The 27,256-nt window shown below is 34.0% G+C and overlaps 2 protein-coding genes across 3 annotated transcripts in view; one reads left to right on the top strand and one right to left on the bottom strand.

The window, feature by feature from the left end:
- The first annotated feature begins 11 nt into the window (after positions 1–11).
- Positions 12–6,132, top strand: LOC143909880 (ATP-dependent RNA helicase DDX24). Of its 2 annotated transcripts, none has more exons than XM_077428125.1 (14): positions 12–74; positions 218–356; positions 435–894; positions 966–1,577; positions 2,379–2,543; positions 2,618–2,771; positions 2,853–3,048; positions 3,943–4,054; positions 4,125–4,257; positions 4,322–4,411; positions 4,483–4,594; positions 4,948–5,065; positions 5,143–5,320; positions 5,689–6,132. In XM_077428125.1, exons 2-14 carry the CDS (start codon positions 228–230, stop codon positions 6,047–6,049), a joined length of 2,820 nt encoding a protein of 939 aa, XP_077284251.1. In that variant the 5' UTR covers positions 12–74; positions 218–227; the 3' UTR covers positions 6,050–6,132. The 2 variants fall into 2 exon arrangements, with proteins under 2 accessions (XP_077284251.1, XP_077284252.1); XM_077428126.1 differs by having other exon boundaries at positions 14–124.
- A 527-nt stretch (positions 6,133–6,659) lies between these two features.
- eya (eya transcriptional coactivator and phosphatase 2) overlaps positions 6,660–27,256 on the bottom strand; it is a 40,960-nt gene continuing 20,363 nt past the window's right edge. Inside the window, exons 4-15 of the mRNA XM_077427096.1 lie at positions 13,720–14,291; positions 13,493–13,643; positions 11,969–12,079; positions 11,696–11,870; positions 11,445–11,616; positions 11,267–11,357; positions 10,295–10,463; positions 10,129–10,218; positions 9,758–10,047; positions 9,563–9,685; positions 7,910–8,031; positions 6,660–7,820 (exon numbers count right to left, since the gene is read on the bottom strand). Of these exons, the coding sequence (XP_077283222.1) occupies positions 7,639–7,820; positions 7,910–8,031; positions 9,563–9,685; positions 9,758–10,047; positions 10,129–10,218; positions 10,295–10,463; positions 11,267–11,357; positions 11,445–11,616; positions 11,696–11,870; positions 11,969–12,079; positions 13,493–13,643; positions 13,720–14,291 (2,248 nt within the window). The 3' untranslated portion in view covers positions 6,660–7,638. The remainder of the gene's footprint in view (positions 7,821–7,909; positions 8,032–9,562; positions 9,686–9,757; positions 10,048–10,128; positions 10,219–10,294; positions 10,464–11,266; positions 11,358–11,444; positions 11,617–11,695; positions 11,871–11,968; positions 12,080–13,492; positions 13,644–13,719; positions 14,292–27,256) is intronic.

The following is a 27,256-nucleotide window of genomic DNA, read 5'->3' as shown; positions in this document are numbered from 1 at the left end:
CAATATAATGTGTTCTTTAGACCAAAATATCTAGTAAACATTTAGTTGTCAACGCACGTGTGCTTTGATTTGAGGTTATTTATTTGACTTCTCTAATGTTTCTATTTATTTTGAGTTTATAAAGGTTCAAAAATACGTTGCTAGATGTCAAATATATATAAAAATCAACGTTCAATGAGTAAATCAATCTAACCACACATCTTTTATTTATTTCTAGGTCTTTCGAAATGAAATTTGATAAGAATTGGAAAACTGTTAAGTTTGAGGAATTAGGCGCGAATGTAGGTACTGCTGACTTCGAAGGACTCATCGGCTTTGAAGAGTGCTATGATTATGACACTCTCTCTTCGCGGAAGGTAGTTATTTATTTTATAAAATTGAAAACTCAAATTTCTGATTTGCTTGGATTTTTAATCGATCTTAACATTTTTTAGGATAAAAGGAAACGTAAAGCAAAAACATCAACTAAAACAACTGCGAAAAAGCCAAAAGTCAAACCATCAGATGATTTTACGGTTGAAATATTGAGTCCGGATGTTTCTTTGACTCCGTCTCGTGCTAATATAAATGTAACTAAAAAATCTAAAGTGAAGAAAGTTAAGAAAGATGATTCAAATAATAAAAGTAAAGATGAAGTGAAAGAAAAAACCGACACTGTTCAGTCTAAAAAGAAAGCCTCCAAAAAGTCAAAGAAAAAAAAACCGAAAAAGAAACCCAGTTCAAATGGTAAAAGTAATGATGTACTTGAAACAACCGGTGCTGGAATTCCAATGGAAGACATGCAGGCCTGGTCTTCTTTCGGTATCCCCGAACCTATAATGAGAGCTTTATCAGAGCAAGGTTTTGAAAAGCCGACGATGATTCAAGAGTTGACTTTACCTGCTGCTATGCACGGTATGTATTTCTGTTATTTAGTATAAATATATATTAAAGAAGAGTATTATGTTAATGTGACATTTTTGTAGGAAGGCGAGATATTCTAGGAGCCGCTGAAACTGGCAGTGGCAAAACTTTGGCTTTCGGTATTCCTATCATTAGCGGAATATTGCAATTAAAAGAAAATATGTTGAATGGAAATGTAAGCAACCGACGTGGTGTAAAACGGGATATGTATGCTCTGGAAGAATCTGAAGAGAAAATAGTCAACATGAATAGACTATCAAAGGAAGAGATTAATAAACTGCGAAAACCTCAAAGAAAGACGAATTGGAAGATGAAAAGAACTGCTAAAAATCCTGAAGATGAAGAGGGTGATTCTGAAGAATCAGACGACGACAGCGTAATTGCAGATGATGACGATGTTTCTGACAAAGCGGAGGATGAAGATGATATTTCCGATGAATCAGAGGTTGAAGATGGGCCTTCCGACAAACCAGAGAACGACGATGATGTTTCAAGCAGTGCAACGGAAGATGCTTTGTCCAACGATGATATGTCTTTGGGTCATTTGAATGAATCCGACATTGACGAGCCCTTAGCAGATGGACCAAACCCTATGAATATTGCTAATGCTGATGATAGTGCTGAATCTGATTTTGAAGAGCGAGAAGAAGAAGGAGATGCTGCAAATAGTGATGGTATTACACTTTTACCACCTAGTTTGATGGTTCTTAATAACACTTGGCAACAAAAAATCACGTTTTTGAGTTACCAGAGCGAAGACTAACCAATCATTACTAAGTTTGACCCACTGAATTCGAATATGATAATGATTTTTGTTGGTTAGTGATCATTTACGAGATATGAGCGTTTAAAAAACTGTGCGATTTTTACAGTTTTTTGGCTTCTGCGGTCATTAACTCAAAATCTAGTATTGTTGTGCTCAAAGTGAGTATTCGAATCAATAGTCAGATGTTTTTAGTATTAATTGTGATTTTTTATTGTTTTAAAATACTTATAATTAATTGTCTAGCGAATTTACCGCTCGAGTTAGTACGTTTAGATAAAAAAATATATATTGAGATAGAAAACCAATCCTTATAAATGTGGTGAAATAAAAAACTGGCCAAATAAACGCAACATAAGACGGAGAAAAAATCCGTAAAAAAAAATATATTTTTGACTTAAAATTCGCTAGACAATTAATTATAAGTATTTTAAAATAATAAAAAATCACAATCAATAGAAAAAACATCCGACTATTGATTCCAATACTCGATTTTGAGTTTAAGACCGCAAAAGCCAAAAAACTGTAAAAATCGCGCAGTTTTTTAAACGCTCATTTCTCGTAAACGATCACTAACCAACAAAAATCATTGTCATATTCGAATTCAGTGAGTCAAACTTAGTAAAGATTGGTTAGTCTCCGCTCTGGTAATTTTTTTTGTTGCTCAGTGTAATTTATAATTATACATAATTTTGAATTTTTTGCTTTTCAGGAGTTGGATGCGTCAAAGTCATAGATAATATACCTTCAATAGTATCAGATGAAAAAATGAAACCAGTGAGTGGTTTGAAACCTTTATATGCCCTTATTTTAACTCCTACTAGAGAGTTGGCCATTCAAGTGAAAAATCATTTAGTTGCAGCTGCCAAACATTCAAGTGATAAACCACTACATATTTATTTGCGATATTTTTCATTTCAATTTAACCATAATATGATTTTTGTATTAAAGATGTACGTATTGCTGTCGTTGTCGGGGGAATGGCTCAAGTCAAACAGGAAAGAATCCTAGCTAAAGGACCGGAAATAGTTGTTGCGACTCCAGGACGTCTCTGGGAAATGATTCAACAAGGCAATAATCACTTATCTCAAATCAATGATATCACGTGAGTAAACAACTGTTGTAAATTATATTTTTTTTTACATGTATAATACATTGCTTGTTAAATTTTATTTTTCTCGTTTAGATATTTGGCTATCGATGAAACGGATCGTATGATAGAGCGGGGCCATTTCGAAGAGTTGCATCACATTCTAGATCAAATCAATGACAATGAGGAAAAAAAATCACAGCGACAAAACTTTGTCTTTTCAGCTACACTCACAATGGTTCACGATCTGCCGACTCACTTAAAATCAAGAAAAGTCACGAAAAAAGGAAAAGTAAGTCATAGTCAAATAACTGTTACGAATTCAATATATTTTTTGGTAAAAGTCTGAATTCTCGACAGGACGGAGATTTCATTAGGTAAAAGTCGAGTTAATTCAGGGCACGGCAATACTATTGGCATCGCAAAGAGTAGCCGATCACAGGAAGGAGCGGGTCGATCGAGCCTCCTTTCCGACCTAGCGGTCTCCGCTCCTGTCGAGAATTCAGATTTACCTATTTTTTACATACCTCCTTTACGTTTCACTTACGATTACAATTTAGGAAAAAGTTTGTCTCTTATCCGATCGTTTTCATACTTTGCCATATTGCTCATTTTGGTCATCAATATGACCCATATTAATACGCACCCACTATCCCCTTCAACTCTCTCAAGCACAGGTCAGATAATTTTATCAAAGAAATGCTCGAAATGCTAGCAACAGGTAATAAAATAGCCTTTGATAAAATAATGTGATAGTACGTTACATAGAGGCGCAAAATGCAAAGCAATACGTGGCATATCTTCAATATAGCCAATATTTCATGGCTGTAGGAGTTCAATCCGCACTCAGTCTAACTTTTTACAAACCTCCTTTACGTTTCACTTACGATTACATTTCAGGAAAAAGTTTGCCTCTTATCCGATCGTTTTCATACTTTGCCATATTGCTCATTTTGGTCATCAATATAAGTAAATGGATCCTCCGCCATTACGATGGTGCAAAAATATCGTGTAAGACGCGTTTGATATCTGCCCGGCGAGATAGTCGTTGACGTTTATCTCGCCGGTTTGTTTATTAGTTTTAAACATAGATGGCGGTAGTAAAATAAAATTATTGTTTTTATTTAAAATAATAATTTTATATACAAATTATTTGCATTTTTAATTGTGATTCTTTTCTCTTTAGCTGATCAAAAAGAAATATGAGAAGTTGACATCTGAACAAAAATTGAAAAAGGTTATAGAACTGCTCGGAATAACAGATCCTAAAGTTGTCGATGTAACAAAGGATAATCGAGGTATACTATATATTATTATATATTACATAAAAATTATACAATTAATGCTAATAATAATTTTTCATCATAGGATCTTCGAACACGTTGACTGAATGTCGCATTTCATGTCCGATTGATTATAAAGATTATTATTTGTATTACGTATTGAGGCGACATCCTGGTCGTTCCATAGTTTTCTGCAATTCTATTGGATGCGTTAAAAGGTTAGCACATTTCCATCAACATGTTCACAAAAATAGCAAAATCCTCATATTGTTTCTTTTACAGATTGGGTCAACTTTTCGGTCTTCTACAATGCAAACCTCTCCCGTTGCATTCTAGCATGCAACAGCGGCAACGTCTAAAAAATTTAGACAGGTATGTATCTCTTGTATGTAGTGGTTTGATATTGTTTCTTTGGATTGCAGTGGATGTATTATTCATTTTAGGTTCCGAGCTGATCCGATGGGGCTTTTGATAGCGACTGATGTTGCTGCTCGAGGTTTAGACATACCGAATGTAGAACATGTAATCCATTATCAAGTTCCGAGAACTGCAGAGGTAGTATATTCGTTGAATTTTTAATATTCATTGTTTGAGATTGAACTACCCTGTTTGAATGTGTGTGAGGGTTGCGTTTAGGATTCAGAATATTCTAATTAAAGTTTCTCTTCTCTTTGTTTCACATTTATTGTATGATAAAGTACACTTTCCTGGCTTGCTCTAAAGTTGCGTGCTGTGTATGAGTGGGCTCGAGTGACTGATTTCACGTGTCTGTCTGACTGTGCGTGCGCATTGCAACTTATAGAACATTACATTGAATGGAGTGGGAAATAGGTCGTAACCAACACAAGTCCGTCCATTCATAATATGCTATGTTTTGATTAATAAAATATGTAAATCATTTGCATTAGAATTATGTACATCGAAGTGGACGTACTGCTAGGGCGAGCAAAGAAGGAATAACCATATTGATAATGGAACCGGGCGAGGTCCAAAATTATGTCAAATTGTGTCGGACACTTTCTAAAGGTTTGGCTGGTTGTTTTTGGAACATTATAATAATTGAAAATAGTTGTTATTATAAAGGTTTCCTTTTTATATTTCAGTTGAAGATTTACCTCACTTCCCAGTACCCGATGCTCTCTTATCTGCGACCAAACAGAGGGTTAATCTCGCAAGAGAGGTGGATCAGTTAGAATTGAGGATGAGAAAAACAAATACAGAAGTCGGTTGGTACGAAAAGTCAATGCGTGAGATGGATATCGTATTAGACGAACGAGAAATGTATGTATCTATTCTTATTTTTATTACATACCTCCTTTACGTTTCACTTACGATTACAATTCAGGAAAAAGTTTGTCTCTTATCCGATCGTTTTCATACTTTGCCATATTGCTCATTTTGGTCATCAATATACATAAGTAAATGGAGCTTCCGCCATTACGATAGGGTTAAAACATCGTATAAGAAGCATTTCAGGTCCGAAGATTTTTAATCTTGGTGACAGTTGGTAGTCATTAATTTTATACATAGATGGCGGTAGTAAAAAAAAATATTGGTGTTTTTATTCAAAATAATAATTTTTTATTCTTTTAGGTTATGCAATGTACATTTTAGGTTATGTTTTCAATGTTTGTGATTTTTTATAACAGGCCTCAGAGGATGGATAAGGATGTGGCCGCTGAATTGAAGACGGCATTGACGATGAAGAAAAAACAGTTGACTGGTTTATTGGCAGCTCACTTATTCCCTAAGGGTTTTAGTTTCAAATATCCTTCGAGTAATAGCGCTATGGAAGACGAGCTTGTATTCGGTAAAAAACAAAATGCTCTCGAAGCTATGAAGTCAGCTATGGAGTCTGGTCTTATAAAACAGCTGAAGAAAAGTACTAAAAATCAGGCTCATCTCTCGTTGGCGAATAAGGAGTCAAATCTGCATAAGGTGAACGAGAATAGTGGAAAAGTTAGCAAAAATAAATTGAAGAAAATGAAGCGGAAAAACACATCAACATAATCACAATTTATAATGCATGATTTGTTTACTTCTTAATGATTAAAATTGGAATGTATTAAACAAATAAAACACTTGATATCTGAAGAGAGAATATTTTATTTATATATGTATATATATATATAAATGTATATATATAATTAGATATATTTAAAATTGATTTCTAATTAAAATTATTTACTCATCTATGTTTTTAAGGACTAAGCTTGATTCGCTTTTAAATTTTCGATTTACAATATTCGAGTACTTCTCATTTAAACCATTTTGTTTTTCTTTGCATAAATTTATTTAAATTCAATAAATAACAGACACGTTGTAGTAATGGTTTTAAAGTGTCTATAAAAATATCACACGAATAAATTTTGTTTAAAATTGAATAAAAGGTAAAAACAAAAAAATTTTGATGTTTTCTTAATCAAAAAAATTGAATGTGGATATATTTTTTTTATCCTTTGGTTACATTAGCTGACGTGATCTTTGTATATATTTTTTAATCATTTAATTTAAAATTCAGTAGATATTTAATTATCTATCACATTTTTTCGATAAAACATAACTGATATATTTTATATAAATATTATACAATATATAAAAAAAAAAAACTGAATCCTTTGGTCGTCAAAGGAATACTTTCTATTTGAAATCAAAGATGAATAATTCAAAATAATAAGGTGTTGATTTAAAATCATTTTTACCTACATACATAGTTATCATTTATAATATAAATACATTTTTTTTTGTTTTTACATATGAATTTATATTATCTACGTTAATATTTACAAGTTATTCACAATTCCAACTACATCGAAAAAATAGAGTCATATATAATATATCTTACACAATATTTGGCCATTATAGAAAGAACAAAATACTTAAAAACGCGCTCGACGATCCGTAGTGTGAATTACAAAATCAATGTTATGAAAATATGTATATTTAATATAGACTGTTGAGAGTTGAGGCGAATAAAACAATTGTGCTACTTAAATTTTTTCATGAACGGTTAAAGCAATGCAAGAGAGATTTGATAGTTTGTGCAAAATAATGTTACGATTGAATCAAAGCACCTGTAAATGAAATCGTCGCGTACTTCAAATAAAATTAGTTTGAATTTCTTAAAATCAACATAATCTAAATATCTTAATTTACATTTAAATAGGACGTTAATTACCCTGTAAATTAAAAAATATTGTTGAGCTATTATGAAGGCAGTTTTTTTTTTAAATTATTTTTGTAATTGTATGTGTGAAGTAAAAAACAAATTTGTGCAGGGTCATTTCTACAAATAAAATACAATAAAAAGGTTTTTAATATAATATAAAAATTATATCTTCAGTACGCTTTGATCAATGGTGGCCATTTTTTTCCCCCCAAATATGTAAATGTATTATATAAGCGTAGTATACATATTTTACAATTAGTTTATGACAATCGACATGGGTGCCTGATTCCGGTTAATTGTGTATACGGCATCCAAGATTGATTGTGGCAGTTTTTCGTATTGCAATTAATTCAAATAGTTTTCAAATGTATGATCTTTGAACTGTGATTCGAAATCAGTATAATACAAGTAAAGAAACGAGAGAAGCAAATCATAAGAAGCCCATGTCGAGGGCGTTGTAAAGTGCTGCCATGTCTGAATGGCCGGATATTCGCCAAAATGGATAATTCTTCGCTTTAGCGGCTAATTCTTCATCTTGACCATCGCCGACTACGACGTACGTGCAACGTTCGCCGAAACGCTGTTTAACTTTTTCAAAACAGGTTTCTTTACCTGAAATCAAAACGTCCATAATGTTATCATTCTAACATATGTACATACAAGCATATAAGTAATAGCAGAAGATTAGTTGTTCACATCACCTGTTTTGGACGCTGAATAAATATTATCTATAGGAAACACACCGCCGAGACCAAAAAGTAATACTTTGGCGAGCGCTGGCACTAATTGCGTACTTGTTACAAGTACGTTAACGCAATTTTCTCTGTAACATTAAAAAATAAATATTAGAAACACCTTTCATTTTAAAATTCAATGCTGATATATAATACCAGTTAGTAAAATTTTCACCATTTGAATATTTAAGTTCATTTATATTTACTGCCATCTATTGATTGAATTATAAAACTAAAAAAAATTATTACATAGCAAAATCAATAGATGGCGTTCATATACATATGTATATAAAACCAATACCTAAAATATGAATACTTTTATACAGTCAGATCAAAGTTGTAGCAGACTAGGCAAGTGCCTAAGGCGCCGTAGACAAGGGGCGTTGTGAGGCGCCCTCGTTTTTCTTTTTTTGATTATTACATTGAAAAAATAATTTGGCTTTCTTTGAACTTATAAAACATTCTATATTCGACTTCATTTTTATACTCGAAGTAACAATACTGATTGTAATATATAATAATTTACGAAGAACGCAAGAAGTTGAATGTCCAATATCAACGATTCAGGAATAAAACTTGTGAAACAGCAAACTGTCGTCGGTACAAATGGTAATTTGGGAATTGTATTTTATATAAAATACCGCTGAAACATTTGTATGTATATATACATATATATCGGGGGTCGATTTACTTCATGAAATTAAATATCTTAAGAGGGCTGGACAGCAGCGCCTTGTCCATACAAACGTACTATACTTCTCCCTTCCTCAATTATGGCACTAGAGAAATTATTTTTTAATATGCTATGGATATCCACCATTGGGGTGCATCTATCGTTTTATTTTTTTGATTAATTATTTTTTATATGAGCTAGGAGCCGCCAAACATCTATAAAATCGCCTCTTTTTTACACCCACGAAACGAGTCCAGCGTGCTTATTTAACGGTCGATTTTAAAAAAAATACGCCGATAGATGCACAGAAAGTATCTTTCTCATACCGATGATGATTTTTTTTTTAAAATTGGTCCAGTTTTGGAGGAGAAAATAGTAGAATACGAAACCTCGATTTTGTCAATTTAAAATACGTTTTATCTGGTCGAAGCGCAACTGTCGCATTCACTCAATATATATATATTGATATATATTGTCACATTCACTCAATATATACATACACTCAATATATATATCGAAGAAAGGAACGGTAACAAAATTAAGGTTTCAGGTGTACAGCCCTCTTAACTAATCATATTCGAAAAAAGAAATGTCACTTTATAAAATTCGTCAATTCATTGTTGAATATAAATTAATGTCTTCATTACCGACTTTCTTCATAGTTATCTGTATTTTATTTATTTTTATACATAAAACGTGCCTATTTTGAATAAAATTCTTATTAAATCTTTTGTTTTTGTCTCAATATATTTTTCTTCAACATAAATTTCAAGAACTTTCATGAACTTTCATGAAAACAATTTATTCAAATAATTTCATTAAATAAGTTCATATTTACATATATGAACGCAATTTTTTATTTTTTACATTATTTTGAATGATTTAGATCGGCGCCAGTATATCAAACAATTACCAAAATAATTGATTTAACAGTCAAGTATATTTACCTAGAATTAATTACATTTAGACACTTGCACGCCAGCGTGAGCCAATTTTCAGTGGCACCTTCGATTTCAGCTCGTAGCTGCAACCAATCATCTCGTTTAGCCGGACCCAACAATCCACCGACACTAAAAACAAACCAATATTGTTCACAATCTCAAAAACATTTATTTTACTTCAAACCGAGTCAAATCACAAACCTATTTCTATAATTGTTGTAGGTGTCTTTGATTTTTCTGTATCTAAAAGCTAACTTTCTCATCCAATCTACGCCACCGCGTACCGTCTGGTTACAAATGGCTCCTTGATTCCCAGGTGGACCAAGACCTTGGGCTGCACTCAGAGTCTGCGCAGGATTTAATCCCTGAACTAAACCTCCAGCAATCCCTGCAGGACCCGTGTAGAATCCGTCGCTTTGGAAATTGTAAGTGCTGAGATCTTGTCCGTTATCGTCCGCAGACACTGCGTCGATATGCTCTTGATCACAATCCTAAACATCAACAACAATTTACTATACATACTTAACATTTTGTACACACGTGTATAATATGTAGATCATAATGTAACTTACTTCAATATCGTTAAAAAAGAAGTGCGTATCAGCTATACTAAATATCATCTCTTCCATTCGATATCCTAAATGTGTTATATGTTGAGCGTCCTAAAGTAATACAAATGATATATAAAACATTCTTGAGTATATACATAACTAAGCTAGCATTTTTTATTTTAGTTACCTTGTGAAATTTAGTCGCAAAGCTACCCGTTAAAAGTGTATGGAAGATAATTATAGTTTCATCTAAATCCCATATAAAAACTCTATCAGTGGCGGGCTCCGGCAATGGTTGAGACGGTGAAGCTGCTGTCTGCCGTCTTCCTCGTCCTCTGGTTTTAACAGTACCATCTCTATAATAAACAAGAAGAACACATAAAAATATGATAGTGATTCTAAGCTGATTGAATCATTATAAATCTGTCTCTCAGTCGGGTAGTCTTCATTCAAGTATCTCATTCTAGTAATAATAATACATTAATTATTATAATAAATTCACACAGATTGAGTATATGCATGTAGAGAATAGTAAATAGTATCGAATTTTATTCGGTACTGTAAGAGGTTTTTTGCCACGTTGAAAAATCTAGCAACTTGGCCAGTAAAATATGTTGCATATTGTAAATTAAAACTATTTTAGTTGAAGTATGTATGTATGTAATGAATTGTATTTATTTGAATCTCATAATAACGGTGTCACGACAAATCACTCACGGACTTTACACTCAATATAAAGCATTGTCAAAATTATTCAGTATAAAAAAAAGTTTTTTAAAAACATACCTCTTCTATAATTTGTATATAAAATTATTATTTTGAATAATTTTATTTTACTACCGCCATCTATGTATAAAATTAATGACTACCAACTGTCACCGAGATTAAAAATCTTCGGACCTGAAATGCTTCTTATACGATATTTTATCTCTATCGTAATGGCGGAGGATTCATTTATTTATATTGATGACCAAAATGAGCAATATGGCAAAGTATGAAAACGATCGGATAAGAGGCAAAATTTTTCCTGAATTGTAATCGTAAGTGAAACGTAAAGGAGGTATGTAAAAATACGTTCTTATCCTAGTTTGTATGCCATTTACTAAAATCCTCCAATTAAATATAATGTGTTTATAAAGCATTTAAAAATAAGACAAACCCCGATCCTCCGCTACATCTTCGACTTGTTTCACTTTTAACAGGAGATAGTGGACTATCAGTCATCGACGGTAATCCAGACGATGGAGATTCTAAAACAGGAAATATCATTGTTTACAATGTCATATACGTATATGTACATATATTATAATAAATAAAAGCAATATAAGAATACAAACCAGGAAGTGTTGAAGATATATGATAAGCAGCACTTCCAGCCGAACTCGGAGGACTTGCTGCATAAGCAGCACCATAATATCCTCCATATCCAGCACTAGCACCTCCCGTAGCTCCCAAAGCTCCCGAGACACTTGCATCTCCATAACCACTCGACGCATAGTTACAATAGTCCTTGAAAAAAAAAAATAGGAATATTTTCATTCTATACAATAACATAGTATAAAATGTATCAATTTAAGAATCTACGTACTTGTTGTGCGGCTGTGAAACTTTGAGCTGATGATGGAAACGGTGTACTGTAAGCAGATGCATAAGGATTCGCATATGCAGATTGAACTCCACTTAATGAGGTTCCAGTCGCCGTAGCAGCTCCTCCCATGCCTCCATAGTGGCTGAGGTACGATGGGCCTCCTTTACATGACGATCTTGAAAACGGAATATATATATATATATATATATATATCATAAGTTATGTTAATTGTGTCAGTGTAAAATGTTGATCTTTTCTTAGTGAGTTAGTCACCTTGGAGTAGGCGGTGAGGCTGGATACGCCGTATAAGGAGATTGGCCGTAGAAAGAAGCGGCCGAATTTACGTGATAGGCGGCTGCCGACCCAGCTGAATATTGCTGCATACTGGAAAAACAGATAAATGTCGTTGTAATTGTGCATTTAAGGTAGACATGTGTGAAGGTTGTGCATACAACTTTTCAAAATCAAAATCCATGGCATCTTAACAGGTTTTGAACTCACAGCAAGGGGTACCAAATATGGTTATGTGTTATTTTTACTTTATACTAGTGTTGTGCCTGTTAATTTCAACGGGTAGTTTCGGAAAAGAATTGATACGCGAATTAAAATAAAGTTATATGTTATTTATAAATATAATGTAGGCGACCGTGCGCACGTATTAAGGTCTGTTCATACCTATCCAGCACGACCCGTATCCTGCAGGTGTCCTGCAAGTGCGGATAGTATTTTTTGGTACATTATATGGACGTATTCATACTCCATTCGCGCATGCGCATTTACGCATTCATGCGCGTCCATATAGAATGTACTAAAGAATACTGTCCGTACTTGCAGGATTCGGGTCGTGCTGAATAGGTATGAACAGACCTTTAATCGTAAAAAGTTGAGTGCGCCCATTACACGCTCACCGATCCAAACCGTTCACCCGTTTGAAATGATGAATGAATGCATGTGCGTTCGCTCCCGTCGCTCGGCCTGACGTCGCACATATCAGACGCGCCACCCCCCCCCCCCCACTTCCCCGCTACTCGACTATTTGACCACGTGGACAACTTGACTCTAATTGGTTGTGCACCTCTGTGACTCTGATTGGCTGTCTCCACGAATCCGCCACATATTCACAAACATACATACTTAATCGCGTCCATTTTTATAAATATTACTAGTGTTGTGCCCGTTGATTTCAACGAATGTTTCGGAAAGGAATTTAAATGCGAATTAAAATAAAGTTATATGTTATATATAAATATAATGTAAGGTAATTTATATGCGCGCATTACACGCTCACCGATCCAATCCGTTCACCCGTTCGAAATGATGAATGAATGTGTGTCTTCCTGGATGTGTGTACGCTCCCACGCAGTGCATCTGACGCTGACGTCACCCGTTCCATGTCAGGTGATCAATATCAAGAGCACATGTCAGACGCTCCACACCCCCCCCACCCCACTTCCCCGCGTGTCCTCGAAACGTCCGGTCGGCACACCACATTCCTATGCATAACGTATACTTCTGGTATTATAAAATTAGTTTTTTTTAAATCTCCATACTTGTCGACGCGTCCGCCACATATATTAGTGTATATATACATCACGTCCGTTTTTATATATGTATATTAATTACTATATTTTATTTTGATTGTTAACATAACTTATTCCATTTTATGTACAACGAGAAATGACGGAAAAGTCAAAAACCAAAAAATCGAACAATTCTTGTAAGTTTGAAACTACCCATGTATGTATGTACACAGAAGAAAAATGTTTATAAGATTTTTTGACTTTAAGCTATAATTACCTGTTATAATAGTGATACGCTGTGGAGGGTGCATCAAAGGCAGTGAGAGCTTCACTCCCAGTGCAGTAGAGCGGTGCAGGGGCCCCAGCACCCCCTGGGGCTTCGCCCTCACCCAGTCCTGGACTGCGCACCTCGCTCTTTACTCCTCCACCTGCAGCAGTAGAAAATTTCAATAAAAACAAAAACAAAAATAATATTCAAGTACGTTGAATGAAACTCGTATATACCAGAAGTGTCATTCATCAACCAAGCCACAGCTGTAGAGGCTGAGACCGAAGGGCAGAGGCTTTCGCCCCCCAACAATGGTCCGGGAGAATTCCCGCATCCACTCTGATGATCGACAGTCAGCAAATTAGACGAAGGATTCAAGCATAGCGTTTGGCAATCCGCCGGAGATAAATGCAGAGAAGGCGACGAGCACGAATTCGTAGAATTGGGCAACAGGGCAGCTAAAGCGCAGTGACTCAGAGGTGAAGAAGAGATTCTTTGGTTTGGTGAGAGGGAATTGACATTCGAGGTGCAGACGAATTGAGTAGAATTCGGCACTAAGGAACAGTTTGATATGGAGGAAGTCAACGAGGTGTCCACGGAAGGGGAACTTATCACACAAGACGGCGAGGAGGAATTATTGAAGTAAAAAGAAGATAAGGAACAGTTGACCAAAGACGAGACTGGAGATACTGTTGTAGGCGTGGATAGAAGGGCTGGATGTAAAGATTGGTCTTGAAGAAAACTGGGAGACCCACAAGTAGACTCCGAATGACTTCCACAAGGGCTAGGATTGTGTTCCACGGAGAGTCTGAAACAAAATGGAATCCAATATATAATAACGATCCTGAGAAATACATACATACGTAAGATTAAAATCGCCGAATTGTAAAAAAGAAAGAGAGCGTAAAAAATCGTGAAAGGTAAAACAAAAAAAAAGGGGGGGACAAGTAATAAAAACGTTATAACTTTCCGAAGAAGTAATAAAAATAAATCTTTACGGGAATCTGTTCTAGACCGGTTTCCACTTAAGCTTTGCATAACCATGCGAAAAATGCCTACACATATAAATATGAGTATAATTTTGAGATAAAAATTAAAAAAATATCATATTTGAAATTGGCGTTAAATTGTTTTGAATCATTGAAAAAACAGTCATTATTAGAGTCACTCGTACACATTCAAATGGTGTTGCGATAAAACGTGATATTCAATTTGAATAATTAATTAAACGCGTGTAAATGTAAATTTCGTACGCATAGAAAAATGTCAATCAAATGGCCGATCGTCACTCGGCGCGAAAATATATTCGAGATGGCACGCGAAGATATTCGAAATGATAAAAACGACAAATATTTACATATATAAACATTAATACAAATTCGAATTTTAAAATCTTTTTTTCCGAACGTACAGAATTCGATTTTAAGCGTTAACAACTTTCTTGAAGATTACGACGTCGATATAATCCAATTAAAGACCATGTCCGTCACGAAAATGTCGCCGAAAACTCTGAACCTGTCACTTGCTTGACAAAATACGAACGACATTAAAATTTAAAACACAATTCATTTCAATCGTGAGTTCATTATTATTTAGAACTATATATAATATGTATGTACATAATAAAATATACAAGGCAATCAACATGCACATTTTATATTGTACAAGACATAATAAAATACGTATAGATGAATATAAATACATTTTTTTTGATGACCATCCAAAGAAAGGGAAAAGGGAAATGAATGAATAATTTGAAGAAAAAAATATAAACAAATAAAAGGGAAGGCGACAGCTGGGAACCTCGAACCCTTTCCTTTTGCAGACCAGTTCGACTATATACATATAATATAAATCGTAGACATTTAATTTGACATTAAAAATTTAAATACAAAGCGGTCAGCGAAAGGTTCGATCGTTTCCGTTTCATTTTTCTTCAATTCAATTCAAGCGACAATAAAATAAAATTTCCCCCTTTCTGTTATATAAAGCGTTGTTTATTTAGGCGCCAAAGTGGCATATTATATTATAAATATGTTAGAAACGTTCCGTTAAATTATAAATAATAAAAAACGGCGTAGAAACCCCGCTGGATGACATGGTTTTTATTATTTTTAGTGTCGTGAGATATGACGGCCACCCCGCGTATATGGCCGTTAAAGCTATTGTTACTGCCGCCGTAAATGAAAATTGTTGGCGCGTTATATTGACAGATCGGCGCCTCCGACTAAATTATCACCATTTTACGACAAAAAAGATCACTAGGAAGACGGAAATAGTCCGTCTTAAAAGGACACGAAGCTGTTCGGCGTCTAATTTGAATCTGACTCAACCCTAAAGATGGTGGAAACGAGCGAAAAATTCAATTTAAACTTTGGATAGGAGTTTTGAAACTGTTTGAAAAGTTTCAAGTTAGAATTTGTCTATTGTTTTTTATTTAGAGGCGATTCGAAAATATGTAAAAAGAATTCGAATTTTATTTTCCGATTTTGTTTTTACTTTCTCCCCTTAGTTGTGACAGATTTAGCGGCGACTTCTATTTAACGGGCGCGTTAAAGCACTTGTTTACTAAACTGACAAGAAAAAAGGAGAAATGCAGTGAGGAAAAAAGCAAACAAATCAAAGAAATCCAAGACGCGGGGGAGTGGGGCGCCAGACAATAAATCAGGACACAAAGAGAACTCCGCGAGAGAGCTTGTAAATAAATAGCTAATTAAAATCGAAGTTTTAGTATCTGTTCAGTTTAGATAATAATGTAAAAGTGCTAAAGTCGTAACGGTGTTTACGCGAACGTGCCATAATACCGAACCGTCGTAGGAGTAGAAAGGGTTAACACTCGCATCTGAATAAAATTTTCACAAAAGAAATTATTTTGTATATATTTTAATATTATATCAAAAGAGTAAAAGAAAAAAAAATCAACTTACGTACATGTAATACAATAAATCTAATATATAATATGGAAAGAGACTTTGTATGTATGTAACCTTCGTTCGTTGGTTCGTATTTTTTTTTCGATTCATAGCCGCGGATTCGATTTTTTTTATTCAAAGTCCCCGGGGGCGAAGCCACCTTCGCGCGGGGGGGGGGGGGGGCGGGCGCAGGCACCGGATTCTGGTATACATATAATATAATTTCGAAAGAGAATTTTGAAAGAAAGAGACTAGAGGTGGAGCCTTAGAGGGCGGAGCCCTAGAGGGCACAGCCGCGGGAACACTGGCACCGGATTCTGGTATACATATAATTTCGAAAGAGACTTACTATATACATATTTTTGTTTGTTTGTGACAGTCAATTTAATAAAAAAAACAAATGAGTATTCAAATAAATTTATATAAAATAAAACTATTCAAATAAATTTAATAACATGTTTACTATTAGATTTGTCATGTTTAAGCGGTTTGTATTACAAATACCGAGCGAAGCCCGGTAATACAGCTAGTATACAATAAAAGGCAAAAATTACATAAACTTTCTATGCATTTTTTAAAAATATAATAAAAAAAACAATTCCATTCTTTGAATTAAAAACAAAATCCATCATTTGTTTTTATTGATAACACGTATACCGAATTATAAACATTTTAACATATTAATGAAGTAAAAATATATATGAGAGATAATGAGAGCCTATAATGCAAATGTTATATGTAAGATATAGTGTGAAAAAGAAAAAGTTATAGGCGTTTAACCTAAACTAGTGACCACTAAACGTCAAGATGGTCAAAATTTTATCATTTTTAAACGTGTCTATTACGATTACTTTTCACCATCGTATTGGCGGAATTGATTTAAATACCTATCGTTGATCAAACTGCGCAAAATGGCAACGTTTCAAAACAATCGGAAGAATGTAGGATATAATTGTGGCGCATTAGGAATTCCGATAATGCTACAATGGTCCAAACTTTAAATAATATAATATGTTGTTGTGAAATATAGAAGAGCCTTGTAATAATAAAAAAACAAAAATAAAATGGACGCACTTCCATCGAAATGTCAACAAAAATAAAACATAACATTCAATTTAATTTGATTAAATTAATTTAGAATACACATTACTTTAAATGTAGACATTATTTAAATAATATGTAGTTAAATATATTCAAATCGATCAATTTGTGTCAGAATTTGTATGAGCAAATATAGTTTAAACGTTCCTATACAAAATAGGCATATAAATATGTACACATAATTTCAATTAATAACTGAATAAAGTCAAGGAAAAGCAACCAAATTTTCAATGAAACTTTACACACATAAAACATAAAGCCGGCCTAAGTCTTATACATTATATTTAAATGTAAATTAAATATCCGATTTTATTACCGAATAGTATCCAAATATTCCGTTGGAAAGTATGTATGTAAGAGGACAATCAATTCGCCTTTCTCGCAGGTTAGAGTCAAACCAAACTTTAATCAAATTTGAACGATCTAACGTACAGTCCCGTTAACCCTTTCGCGTCGGTGTCGTCGAATTACGCGCGTCGTAATCCGACGCGTCGTGCATTTCATTCACTGTGACTCGTATGTACGTTTGTACATATATTAAGTTGACATTTTAGTGAATGAATGAATGAATGAGGGAAATTCTCTGGCAAAAAAGTAAGCAATTATTCGAGCAGAGCGTGTGACACGATGGAAACAATCGACAATCCAGCGGCTCGTTTTAACGCACGTTATCCGATCTTGCAATAAAATTTATACCATCAGACTTGGCTAAACGATACTACTCTTATTTCAACATGACTGTGAAATAAAAGTCACCTAATCATGTATTAATTACTTTCGAAATCTCCAGTAGATACATACGTGACCTGACGAACTGGTGTCATGACGAATTTCAACATACTTACATACATATATTGGAAAATCAGACGATTGATAGATTGTTTTATCAGACGATTGTAATATAGCGAATCGTGTAATAAGTAGATTTTTTTAATATTGTATACAATAAGTCACAATGTCAATGTCAGAAGAGCCCAGAGTGGAGCCTTCTTATGCAGTACCAAATATTTTTATTTTATTTTATTTCATATATACCAGGAAGCGTAGGGGTTCCAAAATACCGCCCGAAATAAAAAGCCGGTTTTCGGTTTTTTTAAAAATAAAAAGCCGGTTGGCCGGTTTTCACCGGTTTTAGAAAATTAAGATTTTTTTTTAAGTTTAAAATTTTTATATCGAAAAAAAATATGTAAATATATATTATATTTTGCAAAAAAATATTTTTTTATGAATTAAATTGAGTTATAAACATTATAAACTTTCATAAGATCATTGTTTTATATTATTATTACAAATATTACAATAAATACAATTTGTATAATATATCACAGCCGTAAAATGGCAGATCCTAAATACGCAAAAATAATTAAATGATTTAAATAAGCTACTATCAAGAATATATTATTAAAAAAATAGTGTGTAACCTCGCAAAAGAACTATAATTGTGGAATCGTGAATAAATATTAAGAACAGCCGAGATTCAAATTTTTCCGACTTTCAATAATATTTTATTGGTCTTCGTCCATTACTAAATCTCAAAGAAACCGCTCAAGAAAGAAAGTATGTAAAGTATGTATGTTCAAAGAAATATACGCCTATTACCTAAGAGAGTTTATACACAATTTGAAATTCATAATTGTTAATTTTGAGGAAAAAAACATTAATTAAAGAAAACCTTAAAAAGCCGGTGGATCAAGCCAAAAAGCCGGTTTTCGGTTTTTTGATAAATGGTCAAAAAGCCGGCTTTTCGGTTTCGGTTTAAACCGGCTTGGAAGCCCTACCAGGAAGGTGTAACAGGTAAAGCCAATCCTAATTACAAACATGAATATTTACTATTAGATTCGCCATGTTTAAGCTGTTTGATTTACACAATCTGCTTTAGGTGATCGACTTTAGAGAGTCTTTAATTAATATTATTTATTTATTTATTTAATAGTTTTGGACCATTGTGGCATTACAGGAAGAACCTAATGCGCCACAATGGCCTACATTTGAAAAAGATATAAAAACATGATATAAAAACAAGTAAACTGTAAATAAAGGAAAAAAGCAAAAGCAGAAAACATGGTAAAATAAAATAATAAAAAAAAAGTAACAAAAGGAAAATAATACATCATTCAGAGAGAAAAAAAATAACAAAAGTGTAAAAATTAAAAATAAAATCCATCAATCCCATTCTTTGTTTACACTGAACAAAATTAAAATAGTATATAAAAATATACAAAGGAGAAAGAAAAAGTAAAATAAAATAAAACAAAATATAAATAAAAATAAAATCACAGCGAGGCCCAAATGGAAGAGAGTAGATTAAGATTCCACTCATTCATCACATTCAAATTAAGAAAGTAATGATGAGCGCAGGTTACCAGATAAATATGTTAAAATAATATCCGATAATCTACGCTCTATATATAATTATAATTATGTATTAGATGTATTATGTATAGGAATTGTAAATGGGTTTTTGAGCTCTTTTTCCTATTACGCTGTACATTAACATTAGAATAATATAATACTATGATTACTAACAAAATTAAATTAAAATTGTAAAATAGAAAATGATCAGTAGATCAGTAGCTATTAAAATAGATATAGGATGTTTTGTGAACATAATTTAGTAATAATAAAAAGCATTTAAAATTCAAAAATCAAAGCTGTTTATATTACAAATATGTACTGAGCGAAGCCGGGTAAAACAACTAGTTATAAATAAATATATGAAAGAATATCTAGCATCGCTGTCACCAAAACGTCAATTTCGGAGCGTTCGTTTAAATACTTATTAATTCACCACGCTTAGCTCTTTGCACTCGACCGGAAGAAGCACGCTTTGAGAATTGCGCCCCAGTGTACAACACAAATAGAGCCATCATCGGAAAACGGAGAAATTATCGGCGGTAGACAATTAAAAACAGTGTTTGACAAGGGACCCGTCGACCACTCACTCACGGGCTCACTCCAAGACGCAGAAGACGAGCTGAACAAACAAGGAACCTTTCGAAAACGGCAGCTAAAGACGTCTGGACTAATTGACGAGACCCGACCGGTTCGACCAGACAGGAAACTGTCGCGCACAACCGACACAACCCAAAACGAGCTTTCAGAAATTTCCCGGCCCGCGGGCTTTCAGCCGTCAAATTCAATAATCAAATTAGTTATGCGCATGCGCAGCGTATGCTGAAATGCTCACTGCATATCTTTGCGCAGTGTCGTCGAAATATGGCAAGCCGGCGGGGCTGCCGACCAGGCAGCAGATTAATATACATATTAATCTGCTGCTATTATTTAAGTCCATTACACATATAAATAATATGTGTAATGGAGTGAGTTGTAAATGTAAGTTGGCACCCACAATTAATTGATGGTTTCAAAATTCAAAATGTCTTTATTTAACCACACATATGTACAATGAAAATCAATTGACTGACAAATTTTGTGTAATAGTCAGCAGTATGGCTCTGTGGTTGCGTTTATGTTTAGCACTGAGAGGTTACCGGGTTCGATCCCGTGCTTAATATTTGGCTGTATCCGCATTTTCTGATACGAACATTATGAAATTAGATATACGAAATTCTTTGAGTGAATTTGAGTGAAGTAAAAATAGTTGAACTGAATTTTCAGTTGTAATATATTTTAACCAGATGGAATGTAATTCGCCATATGAATCAACTTATATGGGTTAAACGTCAAAATATATTATAACTGAAAGTACACTTCAACTATAACGGTAGTTGGTACCTACCAGGTTAGATGGAATATATTCCAAGTAAATATATTACAACTAGAAGATACAACTGAAACAGCTACATAATTTTGAAACAAAGCACAAGAGCTTAAGACTTTCATCTTTGACATATTATTAAAAATAAATACATACTTCGATTGATTTTTAGCTTGGATAGGGTGTTGAGTTGGGAATCATATATACCTATATAATATCGCTATTCCATATGTGTGTGTATGTCTGTCTGAAATAACGCTCGCCGTAAGAAGGGTGATAGCCGTGAAGTGGAGGGAGGGGGTGGCGCGTCATGTGACGTCGGGCCGAGCGATGGGTGACACATAGACACACACATACAATTAATTTATCATTTCGAACGGACTCGTTTGGTGAACGTGTAATGCGCGCACTTTTTATTACGATTACACTTAATATTACGTGCGCGCGCGTGCCTATAAATTACCTTACACTATATTTATACATATATAACATATAACCTTATTTTAATTCGTGTATCAATTCCTTTCCGAAACCACCCGTTGAAAACAACGGGAAGAATACTAGTGTTTAAATAGCGCTTAATAATATTAAAATAAATAGCTGATGTTTTATTTTTCAGAAAACAAGTAGTTTTTACTGCCAGAATTTTCAAACACAATTGATTCGTGCAGTTTCTGGATTTTCAGCCATGAATTCAAATAGGTGAATTAAAGCGAATTCTCAGCACGTGAAAATTTTATATAAATAAACATGTTCTTATAGAAATTTCCTTTCAAAATACAGAAGTATCAAGCTGATTGTTGTAATTTTTTTCAACGACATTGAGACATTGAAAAAACTTAAAATTTTCATAGACATTGAATAAAATTAAACAGTATAACTGACCAAAGGTTCATGCATTGGATTGACCAACTTTTTTGAGAGAATCAACGCCAAAGGCAAAATAAAAGTCTGTTAAACTCGCGATCTATAGTGGTACACGGAAACTTTCAGATGATTGATAGATAAAATTGCAAATTCTATATGTCCAAGGTGCAAAAAAAACATCTCACAGTTACACCATCGGCGTCAATCATCCTGTCCACTCACTGATTCGGCTTTAAGTCTCGCAACTTTGGTGCAATACCGTCGCAAGTTGTCCCTCGTCGTGCCCGGTGACGTTTTACGAGTGGAGCACCTGTCGCGCTCAGCACGAGCACTTTGATCTGAGCACGCTGGTGCACATTAATTTGAACATAAAACACACGAGCACACTTTGCAAACGAGTGTGTGTGTGTGTATGACAGAGATTTTCCTCTGATCGACAAGTCGTCTTTGCCGATGCGAATCCTCATAGTCTGTACTAGTGATCTTTAGTAGCAGAATCGCAACAGATTGCTGTTAAAGTGCACTTTGATCTCGTCTACGAATGCGCATTTAAGCCTCAAAGTGACCACACGCATTTGGAACATCCCATTTTCAACACAACTGAACATATGTACATACATATACCTATATACATATGTGTACATTCGTACTGATTTTGCAAGGACAGTGCTGTTTTTTTTAGGTATCTGCCCTGGTAAGTCGTGAGATAACACCAATATACTTTTTTATGTAATATAATTTTTTATCTAGATGGATAAAGATACAAAGTCTTCTACAAAATTATTGGCAAATTAGTCAAATTTTCTTTCCATTTATCAGGAACAAATCCACCAACAGAAGTATTTTATACTTTGATGAACAATATATAGTCCAATGATAAAACGAAATTGAATGTTTTAACCTTAAAATATTTGCTTATCACTAAGTATAATTTTAACTAGTCTTGTGTAGAATTTTATAAGAGCATTCAAGAAAACGAATTCATTTTTTCATAAATATGAGTCCATGATTATTTAATCTTCGTTGTTCGTAATAATTGAAGTATTTAATAATATGTTTTTGGAACAAATGTCCTGGTTTTTGAATTTGTAAAAAATGGTCACTTTAATCTATTGGCTTAGGTCTTGTTATACAGCTATAGAATTTACTTTGCCAATGATTTTTTTAAATAATAGAAACTTTTGGGTAAAGCACAAGTGAGATTTTAAAAATTTTGCCAAATTAATTACATCAGTATTTGCTGGAAAATAAAAACCAGCGTTTCTAGGTCGCACATCTGTCAAAATATAGCAGATTTGCGATCTAAATGAATTTTCATTTATTTGTTTATTTGTTTAATACACAAGTATACCAGTGTCTTTACAGGTCACCCCAAAATGACACTGTGGCCAGAAAAAATTAAATGGCGATTAAAGTAATTTACTTGACAGCTTCAGCATGTTCATTATTATTTTTAAGTTTTACAAAATTGAGCTGGAGCTGCTTCTTAACATGCTTCAAAACTATTATAATAAGATCCTGAATACTCAGAATAGAAGCTTGTAGTAAGAAGTAGAAATGGCAGTGAGACATGTGGTTGAAAGACGGAAGAGTAATACACGAATGGTACCCAGAAAAATGTAAGCAAGTAAGACAGTATGCAAAATAAAGTCGGCGCAATTCAAAGGAATAATGGATGGTATAATAAATTACATACGAATATGCATACAAAATAATTAGAAAGCAATAAATAAATAAAAGAAAAAATAAATCTATACCAGAAGCATTCAACTTAAGCTGAAACAAATCTAATTTGAAGTTTCAAACATAAAAAAAAATATCGTATAATATTTGCATCCACAAATTAACTTCAAACAAGCTCAAGTTGTCATGAACGTCTCTCGAAACTGTGTATGTATATAAAAGTACATTCAAACCTTGCAATTCCAAAGCTTTAATAAAGAAAGCCAAATCTGCATAACTGGAGTCAATTGGCTGAAATTTCGAATTACACGGTTTGCCTCGTTTAACGACCGCGACACAAACGATAAACGAAACGCAGCCACGGCACGAAAGGGTCAGAACTTGACTGAACTTCAGCGTGCACAAACCCACTTTCAACGTGGTCAATTCTACGACCGACAATGGCATCTCTTGTTTGTAATTTATTGTCTTGAGTAGGGTCACACGCATACACACACGTGCTACCCAGCTTCTAATGATCGTTTGCGTTTAGGGGCTGCTTTCTGGGGTTCCGAAATGTGCTGAATTCGCCCCATTATTTATTACCCACATGTGTGAAGATTTCAAGCTCATATGCCTTTTCTGTCGGTCGGTCCTTCGTCGACGAGAGGCTACGTTTCTCGGAAGGACCGCAAAATCAGCTGGACGCGGTCAGGTCAGCATCCGACGCCATCAATCAGAGACTCGACGACTTTTGGTCACACAACGTTATGCACAGTGTATTTTATATTTCAGTGACTCTAAAACAAAACTAATGTCAAATGTGTATTCAATATTTTTCGGTTTAAAATCAAGTACCAATCTACTATGCCTAGCAAATCGAAACGACAAACGAAAAATATAGTAAAATATGGAATGTCAAGATAGAACTACATGTAAAGTACAAGTATGTACATGTAAAGTATGGCTCGGTGGTAGCGTGTATGTTTAGACCAAGTGATTATTGGGTTCGAACCCGCTATACTGCTGGTCAGACTTGGGTGTTTGTGAGTCCAAGTCGATCGTTTCTTATCAAAGTTTGCAAATTTTATCTGATCATTGTTAAAACGGTTCCTTAAAATTGGCAAAAAAATCTTCCTACCTGTTGTCAGAAATCTTCTGTATTATGTATGGACAATTTGTAAAAAAATATGTACAAGTTTAAAATTCATAGATGTATCAATGTATTAATAATTAATTTCGCGTTCAAAATACAGTGATTTGTGTAATAAAAATGCTGCGTTGTTTGTAATTAATTGTCCAGGAAGGCGCATTAGGGTCTTCCTATCAAGCCTTCCTGGTATATATCTATGTAAAGTAAAATAAAATAAAATATGTAAGATGCAAGTTACTGAGCAAGTAACAAGTGGGTCATTTGCATATGACGCCACATCATTGATGGGGGTAAAAAACTGCGCAAATAGATTGAAGATAGCTTGACTTATTTGAAATTAACAATGCACTATATATGTATGTATATGTACACTTGCCTTTACAGATCACTTCATAGCGACGAGTGTACTAATGCAGATACAATACAATAATACAATTAATACAAGCATTTTTATACAATGCGAATTCTTACATACATTATACATAGAGACATCTATGGAGTCATTTTTGCAGAATTTTATTATAGAAATTGGCGAACCTCAAACCGCTGAATAGCTTGAGATTTGCAAGAGAGATTTGGAAAAGAAATGCCAATTTACAGGAACCGTTCCAATGAAAATCAGACAAATTTGCAAACTCTGAAAGGAAACGATCGACCTGGAGTCACAAACCAAGGTCTGGCCAACGGCTACTAGTGGGAATCGAACCGTGACCACTCCGCTCGAATGTATAATATGCTAACCACTAGTCCACGCCGGTGGTTGGACGAAATAAATGATTGAAATACATTGAACGAAATATATGAGTGAAAAGTATATATGACAAGGGTAGTTGATATACATAGTGGAAAGAGTGAAGATATTGAAATGACAATGGGCGAGTCACGTGGCTAGAAAAATGGACGAAAGAAGTGCTCGAATGGTATCCGAGAGAATGTAAACGGGTGAAAGGAAGTCTACAAAGAAAGTAGATGGACTAAATTTGAAAAATATGTGTGTGTGTGCGGTGAGATAGATAGGAGTTGCGCAAAACAGATGGAAGCGTGTTGGAGAGGCGTTCATCCAGTAGTAAATGGTGAATGACTGTAATTTATGATGATATATAAGTATGTGACGCAGATCAATGGATAAAAATGCCGGTCCAAAAAGGGAAAGGGTTAATTTTATTGACAATTCGAAATATGAATGGAATTAAATAAAGATATAATCAATTATCTATAATAATATCTTGAAATGTTGAGAAAATATATTAAATATTTTATAGAAATGAATTCATATGTATGTATGTATTTGTAGAAGACACATATGCACTTACACATTTAAAATCTTACAAGGTTCAATGGTAAACTTTTGCATGAAAGCAATAAGCAGCGTCATTGTAAGAAAATAAAAATGTGTGCACAATCGTTGCAGTTCATTATGTGCAGATTTTTTTTCGAGCAATTAAGTTTTCGGCGCAGTATATGGAGCGTGAATGGGTCGCGTCGAAAACGTGCATAATTAGCATAATAAATGACCGCTTTAAAATGCATAAATGCAATTATTTTATTATAGAATCGCTTAATTTTCTATTAGAACACATGTCGGCGATAAATGGTTGAAAAACTAAGCATTTTTTGCGATATATTTCAAATCTAGAGACAAAGAGGCAAAGGCCACATGTCACGCGGCCTGAACTATGACACAAATTTATAGTGTGCTTGCAAAAAAACTGATTTTTTCAGGGCAATTATTCATGTGCGAGATTCCGACATGGGAGTGCTTAAAAAGAAATAAAAAAAAATACAACAATCTCGGCAAAGCTTACATTGTACCTATACATAAATACAATAACGAAAAAGAATTCATTGCGAAACATTTAAAATTGATTTATATTGTACACAAGTGTAAGTAGTAGGCCGATGTGTGTGCGCGCATTTAACGTATTCGTTGCCGCTGTACGTTCTCGTGATTAATTAAAGCGATATTTCTAATGGCAAAGCAGCGAATCATATCTAATATCGTCAGTGTTGACCTATGAGCACGCGTTCCAGTATAGAATTTCGTGATAAAATTGCGTGAACACACTTGAAAACATACTACGAGCTTTATATGTATTGTAAAAAGCGAGTGGCGAAATTGAAGAAGATTGTATCTCTAAAAAATACATCTTTTCAAGAAGGACAATGCTAAAATATAATTCTTCTAAATTGTACGGCAAAATACATACATAGCAGGATACAAGAGGAACAGGCTGTTCCTCTTGTATCCCGTTCGTGCACATTAAGTACGGCTGTACGACAAAAAGAGAGAGAATTTCAGCGCACGCCACTGGTACCATCTATATAATAATTAGAGGTAGGATAGTCACAGTGCTATTCAT

The sequence above is a fragment of the Arctopsyche grandis genome, chromosome 3, assembly GCF_051622035.1.
Source record: "Arctopsyche grandis isolate Sample6627 chromosome 3, ASM5162203v2, whole genome shotgun sequence".
In the NCBI taxonomy this organism is placed as follows: domain Eukaryota; kingdom Metazoa; phylum Arthropoda; class Insecta; order Trichoptera; family Hydropsychidae; genus Arctopsyche; species Arctopsyche grandis.
This window is presented reverse-complemented; position numbering and strand designations above follow the sequence as displayed.

What these genes read in the sequence shown, in the direction of transcription:
- LOC143909880 (XM_077428125.1), top strand. Translation starts at nt 228, where the DNA reads ATGAAATTTGATAAGAATTGGAAAACTGTTAAGTTTGAGGAATTAGGC. An exon ending in TCTCAAATCAATGATATCAC is followed by an intron (nt 2,772 to 2,852) that starts GTGAGTAAACAA and finishes TTTCTCGTTTAG; the next exon opens with ATATTTGGCTATCGATGAAA. An exon ending in TCTATTGGATGCGTTAAAAG is followed by an intron (nt 4,258 to 4,321) that starts GTTAGCACATTT and finishes TTTCTTTTACAG; the next exon opens with ATTGGGTCAACTTTTCGGTC.